The 11,344-nt window shown below is 46.5% G+C and overlaps 1 protein-coding gene across 1 annotated transcript; it reads left to right on the plus strand.

Moving 5' to 3' along the window:
• The first annotated feature begins 6,693 nt into the window (after positions 1-6,693).
• Positions 6,694-11,013, plus strand: LOC134932687 (serine/arginine repetitive matrix protein 1-like). The gene is made up of 8 exons (XM_063927367.1): positions 6,694-6,881; positions 7,670-7,848; positions 8,017-8,536; positions 8,611-8,665; positions 8,766-9,124; positions 9,213-9,338; positions 9,414-10,495; positions 10,900-11,013. Exons 2-7 carry the CDS (start codon positions 7,672-7,674, stop codon positions 10,097-10,099), a joined length of 1,923 nt encoding a protein of 640 aa, XP_063783437.1. The 5' UTR covers positions 6,694-6,881; positions 7,670-7,671; the 3' UTR covers positions 10,100-10,495; positions 10,900-11,013.
• The last annotated feature ends 331 nt before the right edge of the window (positions 11,014-11,344 follow it).

The following is an 11,344-nucleotide window of genomic DNA, read 5'->3' on the forward strand; positions in this document are numbered from 1 at the left end:
TTAATGGGTAATAAATGTCACTGTGAGTGATACATTGCACCAGCCAATCAGCTCCTATCATTCTTCAAACACAGTCTGTAACATGGCAGTTAGGAGCTGATTGGCTGGTGCAATTTATCATTCCCAGTGAAATTTAGCACTCATTGATAAATGAGCCCAATATTTTTTTTATAATTGGAAAAATGTATTAACCATTATTAAAATGTTAAATACAGACAGAATACGTGGTTTTCTTGCTTTATCAATTTATAGAAATGAAAGAAACTCAAAGCTGAGAAACAACTCATTCAACGCTTTTCTGTTTTCAGATTTGTAATATGACAATCCGTTTATTAAGCTATCACACATAGCGACCTCATATGACAAATAATACATGAAAAAAATCAGAAAAATCAATGAACGCAGATTATTAATCATAGTAAATGATTACAATATTTTTCCATCTCACTATATATGGGGTTGTCATAGGCATGTCCACTAGTACTGAAATACTGCACAATCTTCACATTTTGCTCTTTAACAAGTATGCAGCAGAACAAGTGGAATACTTTTCTAAAATTACAGACGTAGCTGTTTTGGATATCTTATTTTCTATATAAATTACACCTATGCTGCCTAAATTATTCCAGTCTGGACAAGTTGATGCTCCTGAAAAATCGTTCCTTCTCCAGCGGTATGACGCTTTCATATTTGGCCTGTTGCAGAGAAATCCTTTATTCCTTGGAAGAAAAAAAAACTAGGGCACTACTATGGGACATAAAATTAACAACTGCTGTGGACAGGTGGCTGTGTAGAAGCATTGGGACAGTGGCCCCTTCAAAATGTTGCTATGGGGCCCACAAAGTTCTGGTGACTCACTTGAGTGCAGGGTCTATTCATCATCAGCAATAATTACCAGAGCCAACCCAAACAAATGCGCATGCATGAGCTGAGTTTATGCATGCGCATAGCCACAGGTTGCGCAGTGCGGAGGCGGCAGATGGATCTGAATGATCCTCTCTTCGCAACATTAGGAATCAATGCCATCTAAAAATAGTGTTGGTTCCTGCAAGTAAACCTCAATTATTTTAGTTTTTTTTGTAGTTTGATGAACACTAAGTGGCCCCATCGGGACTCTAATAATGAATGTCCCCAGGGGCAGATCCAGAACAAAATGACAGGGGGGACACCATGAAAGGGGAATGTGGGGGAGTTCTTTAGCATGCACCTTGGTGTGGCCTCATAACAATGGGCATGGCCTTACAGGGAATGCTCTACTCACAAGCCTTGCCCTAATTTTCATCACACTGGGATACAGGTCTGGTGGATGAGAGGGTGAGTGTGCTGGGACAGGTCTGGTGGGTGACAACGTGAGTGTCTATGGGGTGATGTTCTGGGTGACAGGGTGAGTGTCTGTAGACAGGTCTGGGCAAAGCAGTCCCCCTCCCCCACCTCAATGTCCACCTCTCACAGCACTCCTTCCCCCCCTCCCCCCCCCCACCTTCACCACCCCGTGAGGTGCATCAGTGCTGTTTCTTGCTTTACTGTAACAGGCAAAACCTGACCCACCTGCAGAGAGAGAGAGAGAGGGGTGGTGGTGGTGGTGGTGGTGGTGGTGGTGGTGGTGGTGGGGGGGGGGGGGGTGTTGGTTAATCAAAACCAAACAAGTTGGTATTTGTAAAAATTATGAAATTCCAACAAAAGTATATTTCCCTCACTATTAAACTTAAATTATGTTCCCACTACGATGTAGTTACTTCTATGCCCCTTTAGACAAAGGTAATAGCACTACTGTAACAAAACTTCCTTTACATATGAGGATCCTATACTGGTTCTTCTTTCAGAACTTGTTGTCTGTTGATAGGGGGATATCCAATTACCTGCGGTGCATTACCGCTGGTAATGATATCGGCCGGGGTTATCCTATTAAATCCTATCAAATCCTGACATTTTTAACTTAAAATAGGGATCTTCCCTAAGTTTATCACCTGCTCAGAGTTGGTGAATTGAAATTAGCGGTAAAATTATTGCGAACCATTTTCCTTGGACAATTGAATAGGCGTTTTGGCGAATTTACCACAAATTTAGCATCTAGTAACTGCAAAAACATTTTCCACAGTAATTGAATTCCCCCCTATGTATATGGGACAATAGCAGACATTTATTACACTTAGCTATATTCATAATTATTAGTGCCTGGCATACTGCTTTGTATATTTTTGAAAACTTGCCTCAGTTGCCCACCTAAGTACCATCAGCCTCAGTTTGTTTGATCCAGCATCACACATCCCAGTTTGTACCAAGTTAGACTAAACTGAACATGCTTAATTTTGTGCATACCTCCCAACATGACCCTCTCTGGGAGGGACAGAATGCCCTGCGCCATGGTACCTTAGCGATGTCGCTTGCAGTGAGGATTGATTTGCAAAATATTGACAGAGGCCATTTGGAGGTGGTTACTGGGAGTGGCGGCAGCTACTTGTATATATTGTGTTCGCTAGATTTCTGCACGTGTTTGGTTCTAGAATGTGTGACATTTGATCTTGCAAGATCCAACAGGGACGAGCGGTGAGGTAAATGGCTCAGGAGGCACTGGCTTGTACCAGAGCTAGATTTACACACAATATATGAGCCAACGGGTGCACGTGGGCATTATACACAGGTGGAGCAGTATATACTGCTGGAAATTTTGTGAGTTTTGATCAGAGATGTGTGGAAAAGGTCGGCAGGGGAGGCACTGCTTCACCTGCCATAGATTTTTTTGCTCCAGTTTTTCTTATAAATATCTTATTCTAATTATTTTTATAATATGTTCTTTGTATTTTTCATATACTTTATACAGCCAGAACTCTTTATACAGCCAGAACTCTTTATACAGCCAGAACTCTGGCGTATATGTTTGTATGACAGGAAAGGTTCTGTCTCACCCCACCGCATGTAACACTGCTGCACACCTGAACTACAGTACTGACTGAGTGGACGATCAAGGCAAGTGTAGACACTTGCCGATTGGCTGCTCGACTTGTTGGTGAGGCTTCCAAGCTGAGTGGGTATTGAATCCGCCAGCTCTGGCATCATCCCACCTCCCCACCAGTAAGTGTATGGGTGGTCTGCATATATATCAGCCATTGGGTGTTCTGCACAGCCGCCACAATATGCCTGTGAACGACAAGGTGTACACACATATCAGGGGTACACACCAGGTGGTCTCTTGATATATTGGATGTTTGCTTGAATAGTCAGGTGAGGCAGAGCCTCTCCTGTCATAATCCAGAATACTGAATGATTGCACAGTGCATCTGTACCCATTCCTTTTAGTGCTGTACCATCATAGGCGTGCGCAGGGGGGGTGCCTGGTGCGCACAGGCACCACCTAATGTCCAGCACCCTGATCTCACATGCCTGATGCAACGATCGCCGAGCAGGCTGATTACTGTCCCCTCTGCGCTGCACCCTGTCAGGACTGCATTACTGACCGGACGCCTGGGTTAATCAAGGGTGCCACTGCCACCGGCTTTCAAACTCCCGGCTTCACCTCCATGTACAAAAACAGCGTGATATGACGTGATGACGTCATGCTGCTCACACGCCCACCCGCCACCTCTCTCCTTCTATGCTATGCCTACCCCAGCCACTGATGAGGAGCAGAATGCAGCCAGCGTTCAATACTGGCAGGCGGTCGATGACAGCAGCATTGACATGTCACTCGTTTTTCCAGCAGCAGCAGTACTAGTCTGCGAGTGTCAGCGAGTTACTGCAGCTTACAGGGGAAAGAGAGGGGGAGCCAGACCAGGCTGAGGAGGAGCACTGTAATTGCAGTGAGTGCCATCAGGGGTGTTTGTTTGGTGCACACCCACTGGCATATCTATAATGGGTGCAGTGTGCGCGGTGCACACGGGCCCCTGGGTACAGAGGGGGCCACATCGCACACACTGCACCCATTTCTTCTATACTTACCTTTACGGCATCCATCGGCGACTGTGTGTGGGCCCCCTCCTCTCCCGTAGCCATCACCGCCCCTGCTAGCGCACTGATCACTAGAGACTCTGGCACAGTGCCAGAGTCTACAGCGCATGCGCAGGACTACGTAAAAATGGTGCGGTGGACATTTTTCAGAGTCCTGCGCATGCGCTGTAGACTCTGGCACTGTGCCAGAGTCTCAGCGCTGAGAGCACTAGCAGCGGCGGTGACGGCTACAGGAGAGGAGGGGGCCCACACACGGAGTCTGCACATGGGTCCCCTCCTCTCTAGAAACGCCGCTGTGCACACCACAACATTTGACAATGCACCTGCATTATTAGGATTGGTACAATGGTAGATATTTTATATTGCGTTGACCGTCAATAGATGGTGCTAGACACGCCCAAAAGGCGGTGCTAGACACACCCCTTCAACAGTGCACCCCCTAATAAAATGTGCTGCGCACTCCTGTGTGTACCATAAATCTCAGCAGATAACATCTCTTATTACAAGCACTAGGATGTGCAGTCTAGACCCATTCCCCCTGTATAGTCCATACTATGTGTATAAATACACACGAGAAGTCTGAGATTGCTTCCTTCTAGACTAGCACCCCTTCCCCACCTTCCCAACTGGTTTTAAGCAGGGACCTACATTTGACTGCACATTAATGATTCAGGCATAATACAAAGTAAGTCCTATTATTTTCATATAGTGTCAGTTTTTTGGGGGTAAACACTGGGACGTGGGGTCCCCTGAGCTGTTCTGTCTAGGCTGCTCCAGGGCATCACACACTAACACTTATACTTGCCTACCTTTGAAAACACATTTCAGGGAGATTGTGAAAGTAACACCTATCAGCGTGGTACGTGTACCACTACATCTGAAAGGCGTGTCATAAAAATGACTTTCATCCAAATGTAAATGAGCCCCAAAGTTAGTAAGATCTACTTGTTAAAGAAAAAACACTGATATTTTGCAGGATTTGCTCGTGTATTGTGTTTTACAAGAGGTTCCATATACTGTAAGTGGCCATGAGATACCTTTAAAATGCATGTAGCCAGGGCTTAAAGTGGTCCTGGAGAGGTGGTGGAACTCAATTCCCCCACCACTTACCACCGCCTCCCTTTGGGTGGAGCTAGGGCAAGGGTTTTTGCACACTTCTGGTTGCAAAAAATGGGTGTGGTCTCACACGGAAGGGCGTGGTTACACAATAGTACCCCCAATAAAATTATGCCACACAGTACAACAATCTTATTCACATTACACTGTATGTAGTGCCCCTGATTCATATTACACAACATAGTAGTGCCCCTTATTTACGTTACCACACACAGTAGTGCCCCTCATATACAATGTCCACAGTAGTAGTGCTCCTTGCACATTATGCTCACAATAATAGTGTCCCTTACATATAATGCCCACAGAAGTGCTGCTTATACACATAATGCCCACAGTAGTAGTGCCCCTTATGCAAATAATGCCCACAGCAGTGCACCTTATACACATCTCTGCCTCTGTCACTCTAGCAGCTCACTGACAGTGTCCGTCCAGCAGCTCCATGCTCTGTGTCCCTCCAGCCCCCATGACATCACATATGCCGTGCCAGAAAAGGAAGCCACTGGGACCTGAGGAGGGGATAAACACACACTGACAGACACAGCATGTGTGAGTACCAGGAGGGGCGGGCTGCAGGCAGAGGACAATGGAGCTACCAGGACCTCAGGAAGGTGGCGGTAGCTGCAGCTCATCAATGACACTAATGGTGCCCGCATCATCTTTTGACAAGGGTGGTGGGGCAGGCCTTTCTGTTGGACTTACTATGCAGGGACAGGGAGGAGGTGGTGCAAGTAGTTCCACCTGCCACCCCGTTCCCCCTCACTTTAGCCTGCAAGTGGCTATAGGGATCATTGCACCTTATAACCAATACAGGGAAATGGTGCTGATGATTCTATTTGAATGCACGTATCTCTGATTTTTTATCTATGTATATTTTTTTTACATACTCTATATCTATTTTTGTATCACTTTCTACACTCGGTAACTACCTTTGCTTATCCTATACTTTATAAAACCTCATTTTCTACTAGTGTGATGCCCTGGGTTTCTTTTGGCTGGGTTGATTTTCACCCCAGATGTGAACCCCAAAGTGTTAGGGACTTGCTCGATAGAGGTGACCACGACACGGTGGGCAAGCCCATATTATTGGCCAATTATTATAATATATATTCTAATTTAAAGTAATGATTGCACAGTGTATCTGCACCCATTCCTTTTGGTGCAGTAACATAAATCTCAGCAGATAGCAACTCTCGTTACAACCACTAGAGTGTGCAGTCTAGACCCATTCCCCTTGTATAATCCAGAATACTCCCGAGTTTTGCCTATAAAAATATGAATAATACAAAGAAGATATTATATATTTATACTACATGCACAGTAGTATCTGACTTACAATACAAAATGTTATAGTGCACCAGTTGCCCATGTTCACTATGTAGTACCCAAATAAATGCAGCCCATGACACTCCAATACATAGGGGTATATGCAATAGCGGGCGAATCGCGTCATTAGATCCGCCTCTGTATGATTCGCCCGCTATCGCCAGCCGCAGCCCTGTCGCCGGGACCCCGAATTCGCAATATTCAATGAAAAACTGATTCGCCCCTCCCGCAGGCGGATTCCGGCCAATCGGCGAGCAGTGGGCGTACTGAATTCGCCTTCCCTTCCAAAGCAGCACTATATTAGGGCTTGTTTGTTGCATGTGCTCTGCAGCCATTTTGTGAACCTGCAGAGAGGTGTGAGGAGGTGCAGAGCTAGCAATTTGGTTGTTTGCTGTGGATATCTTTGGACACCCCAGCAGGCTTTATTCCAGGACAGTCAGGAGGATTCCTGTTACCCCGGAGCAGAGCCATTTTAGGAGCTTTTACTACAGTTGTAGGTAAGTACCACATGTGTGTCTGGTGTTGCATGTATGTATGTGTTTGTGTAGTGGGGGTTGCCATGAGGTGTACATGGGGTGTTTGTGTATGTGTGCAGGTATGTGTATAGCCCCTTGCTTGTGTTGCTGCATTTTTAGGGGGAGACTTGTGTTTTGGGGTAGTTTTTCACGTTTTTGTTTTCTTTAATTGACTTTTTTGGGTCTTCTATTAGCATTGGTGTACCCCCTGAGTGTGTTGGGATGCTTTCTGGCCATTTTGGGGTGATTTGGAGCAAGTTTAGTCGACAGCCTGGTCGACATGTGCTGCTGACTGTTTTGCAAACATGTGTTTTCCCGCCTAATTTTGCTGTGGGGTGCCTCCTGAGTGTGCAGGGATGCTTTCTGGCCATTTTGGGGTGATTTGGAGCAAGTTTAGTCGACAGCCAGGTCGACATGTGCTGCTGACTGTTTTGCAAACATGTGTTTTCCCGCCTAATTTTGCTGTGGGGTGCCTCCTGAGTGTGCAGGGATGCTTTCTGGCCATTTTGGGGTGATTTGGAGCAAGTTTAGTCGACAGCCTGGTCGACATGTGCTGCTGACTGTTTTGCAAACATGTGTTTTCCCGCCTAATTTTGCTGTGGGTTGCCTCCTGAGTGTGCAGGGATGCTTTCTGGCCATTTTGGGGTGATTTGGAGCAAGTTTAGTCGACAGCCTGGTCGACATTTTGTGAGGGGCAGCCATTTTGTAAGGGGCAGCCATTTTGTGAGGGTCAGCCATTTATACATGTATGTATTTTTTTTTTATAACAGAGATGTCAAGGGACAAACAAACCCGATCCGCCCCTTCCCCCACCCCCTCGGATCTATCCCTGCAAAGCAATGAGGAGTGGGAGCCAACCCAGGAGGCGGATGCGACCGACCAGGCATCTAGTGACCAGCCGCGGTCGTCAAGGGCCCATGAGAAGTCCAAGAAAAAGCCTAGTAAAAAGGTACTTAACCACACCTGCAGACACAAATAGCATCAAACTTTACCCACTGTAGTTTGTGCAATGCCATGCACACCTACTGTAATAGGTGCGCAATGCCAGGGATACTGACACTCACAGGTACATACCGATCTTAATAAAATTTATTTTTATTTTTTTTAATCCCTAAAGGCAAGAAGCCAGCCAGAGGAGCAGTCGGAGGAGGAAGCCTCTGGTGAAGAAGCAGGACAGAAAAAGCCGCGTGGACCCAGATACACTGAGGCGGAAAACTGTGTCCTAGTGGATTGCGTCGACAGGTCCTACGACGTTTTGTATGGATCAAGGGCACAGAAAACAGCATTTAAGGTAAAGCGGAACATCTGGGAATCCATCGCCAGTCAAGTAACTGCAATTTCTGGAAACCGTCGGAGCACCCAAAATTGCTTGAAGCGGTACAGTGATTGCCGCAGACAGACCAAGAAGAAGATGGGGATTCAGCGCCGACATGAGACAGCTACGGGAGGTGGCCCGGCTCTCAATTTGAAGTGGCTACCCTGGGAGAACGTTATTAGAAGGCGCTTGAACCCTGCCATGGTCGAAGGAGTTCGCGGAGGTGTGGACTCCAGCCGTCCTGCTGGCTTTCTCGAGGAGGAAGAACCGCCCAGAAGACGGAGGAAGGCGGGAGACCAGCCGTCCAAAAGGAGGTCTGATGGTAAGAATACATTCACATGAGCTGTAGTTCCCTTTAAAATTTTTGTATGTGCTAATGTGTTTTTTTTTTTTCAGACAGACCTGCCCAGAGGACATCACCTGCGCACAGGACATCGCCAGCCCACGGACCGTTACCTGTGCAGCAGGCATCGGCAGCAGCGCGCGGACCATCAACTGCGCCGCAAGCATCGCGAGCACACAGATCGTCACCTGTGCGCCACGCGCCACAGTTCGTCATCGCGCAGTTGGTCACCTGTGCACCAGACGACATCAGTGCACAGACTATCACCTGTGCACCAGACACCGTCGGCGACCACACCACAAGATGGGCGCCAAACTACAGCTCCTGCGCGCAGGCCATCACCAGATCGTCGTCTCTCCAGGAGCTCTGGGACTGTGACTGAAGAGCCTCAAGACACAACCCTTGTGGACCCATCACTCGATCTGTTTGAGTCTACAGGGTTAACTGACGAAACTTTTCTTGGGTTTGAGGACAGCCGTGCAGATGTATCCAGCCAGACCCTTGAAAAGTCTTCCGAAACGAGGACAAGTGGAGCTCCTGGAGCAGTGGCATCACAGGATGGAGAAGGTTTGTTTTTTTTTTTTGTGGGGGGGGGGGGGGGGGGCAGTAGTTGTGTAAAGTTTATCAACTTTTCCAAAATTTATTTTGCAAACAGTGGTGCCACGAACCAGCAGCGGACTAGCTTCGGGGATTGGTTCGTACTTCAGGCCGGATCTCCTACAGGGGTCGTCAGAGGATGACGAGGTGGAAGTGCAGGATGATCCAGTTGCTACATCCCTGCGTGAGTAAATTGAATTGTGAACCTTCCAAAAAATGTATGATGAATGTGGATAATATTGTCTAATTTTCTTTTCAGCTGCCCAAATGAATGTGGTGGCAGACATCCAGGAAGGGCAGAATCCCTCAACTGTTCAGAGGGTTCACACCCTGGCATCAGAGATTGGGACACGCCAGGATACATACACAAATGTTGTGGGAAGCAGACTGGACAACATTGAGAGGACAATGGAGAAAATGTCCAACAATCTGCATGAACTGCAGAAGACTATTTCCGATAGCACGGCCACAATACTACAGATCATAATTGAAGATCGTAGGGAGAATAGGAACATACTTAACATCATGTCCGATTCCTTGGTCAAGCTTGTGGAAAAAACCACATGTTTGGCAGAAAGCAATAAGAACATGTCGGATAGTCATCGACACTCCTCTTCCAGCCAACAGCTCATCGCAACCACACTGCAGATGATCTATGATAAGCTCCCAGTACCAGCTCATCAACACGCTGGTGATCCACCATATCCGCCGTCTCAAGCCACAAGGACGCATCGTACCCTTCCTCAAGTCCCATCCCAGTACAGTCAGTCACAGATGTACCAGGGATATACAGGGATGTACCCCACCCCCCAGATGCCTCCACCACCAGCCGCACATTCTTCAGCAGCATGGGCACCGAGGGCCAGTCGACATACTCCCCAGCCTCCCAGGACATCCACGCCCTATCAGGGGGAAGAAGAGGATCCGGACAGACTTCCACCATAAACCCGGTCGTATTATTTTATTTTATTTTAAATGTTTTTCATGTATCCCTGTCTTCCCCTCCCATTAGTTTGTTGTTTTTCTTACTATTGTTTTTTCTTTGTTGGGCTTCCCCACCCGTGACCGGGTACTACCAAGGAGCTTTGTGTAGGCATACATGCGCGGGCATGTATGCGGGCGCGTGTGGTAACGGATGAAAGCTCCTTGCGGCTACATGTATGATGGGCCAAAGAGCTATTCTGATACCCCCTTTTTCTTCAAAAAATCCTTTTTGTAATGATGTACAGTAGACTTTCATTGTGTGAATTTACTATTCACTAGTCTGTGTTTTTGACTTATTCATAGGATTTGTGAGGAAAAATGAAGTGGACGGCATAAGATTGTGTTGAGCGTACCAAGGTGAGTAGAACCATGTTTAATTCAAGAAACTTTGAACCGCATGCCTTTGTAGAACAACACCGCCCAGCAATGGCTCATGCTGGGCTGTGTTGTTCCACAAATGTTAGCATGTCAAAGTGCTGACCACTGACGCCACTCTTTCACTTTGAACCGCATGCCTTTGTAGAACAACACCGCCCAGCAATGGCTCATGCTGGGCTGTGTTGTTCCACAAATGTTAGCATGTCAAAGTGCTAGACCACTGACGACATTCTTTCACTTTGAACCGCATGCCTTTGTAGAACAACACCGCCCAGCAATGACTCATGCTGGGATGTGTTGTTCCACAAATTTTAATTGGAAAAAAATGAACATGAATTTAGTGTGTTTTTACTTTAATATACTTTTTTTTCTTTTCCCCACAGATATCTATATACACAAGAAAAGAATGTAAAGAAGAACAAACTACTTTTTTGTTTTAATTAACTTTCAAACTTTATTAAAAAAATTTTTTCTTCAATAAACTTTTAAAAATAGAAGTTTCCTGTGGTTTTTATTAAAATTTGTAATGCAGTTGAATTGTATGTAAGTAGATTGCCCAGGGAACATCAGGGGATCTGTCTCTTCACATCCACGCCACTTGGGAAGATACACCGCAGGACCTGTGGAAGAGAACAGTATGAGCTACCAGATGTGGGTAATAGTGTCACCCTGGGACTGGAAAGAAGAGGTACATACAGTCCACACAACACAAGCGGGGAACAGTGGGTCCAAATGCAAACCTCCAGCACTTGCGTCACTACACATCCAAACATTCCCTGACCAGCATTGCTGTTTCATGGAATGTTTGGATGTGTAGTGACGCAAGTG

The sequence above is a fragment of the Pseudophryne corroboree genome, chromosome 1, assembly GCF_028390025.1.
Source record: "Pseudophryne corroboree isolate aPseCor3 chromosome 1, aPseCor3.hap2, whole genome shotgun sequence".
NCBI classification, from domain to species: Eukaryota; Metazoa; Chordata; class Amphibia; order Anura; family Myobatrachidae; genus Pseudophryne; species Pseudophryne corroboree.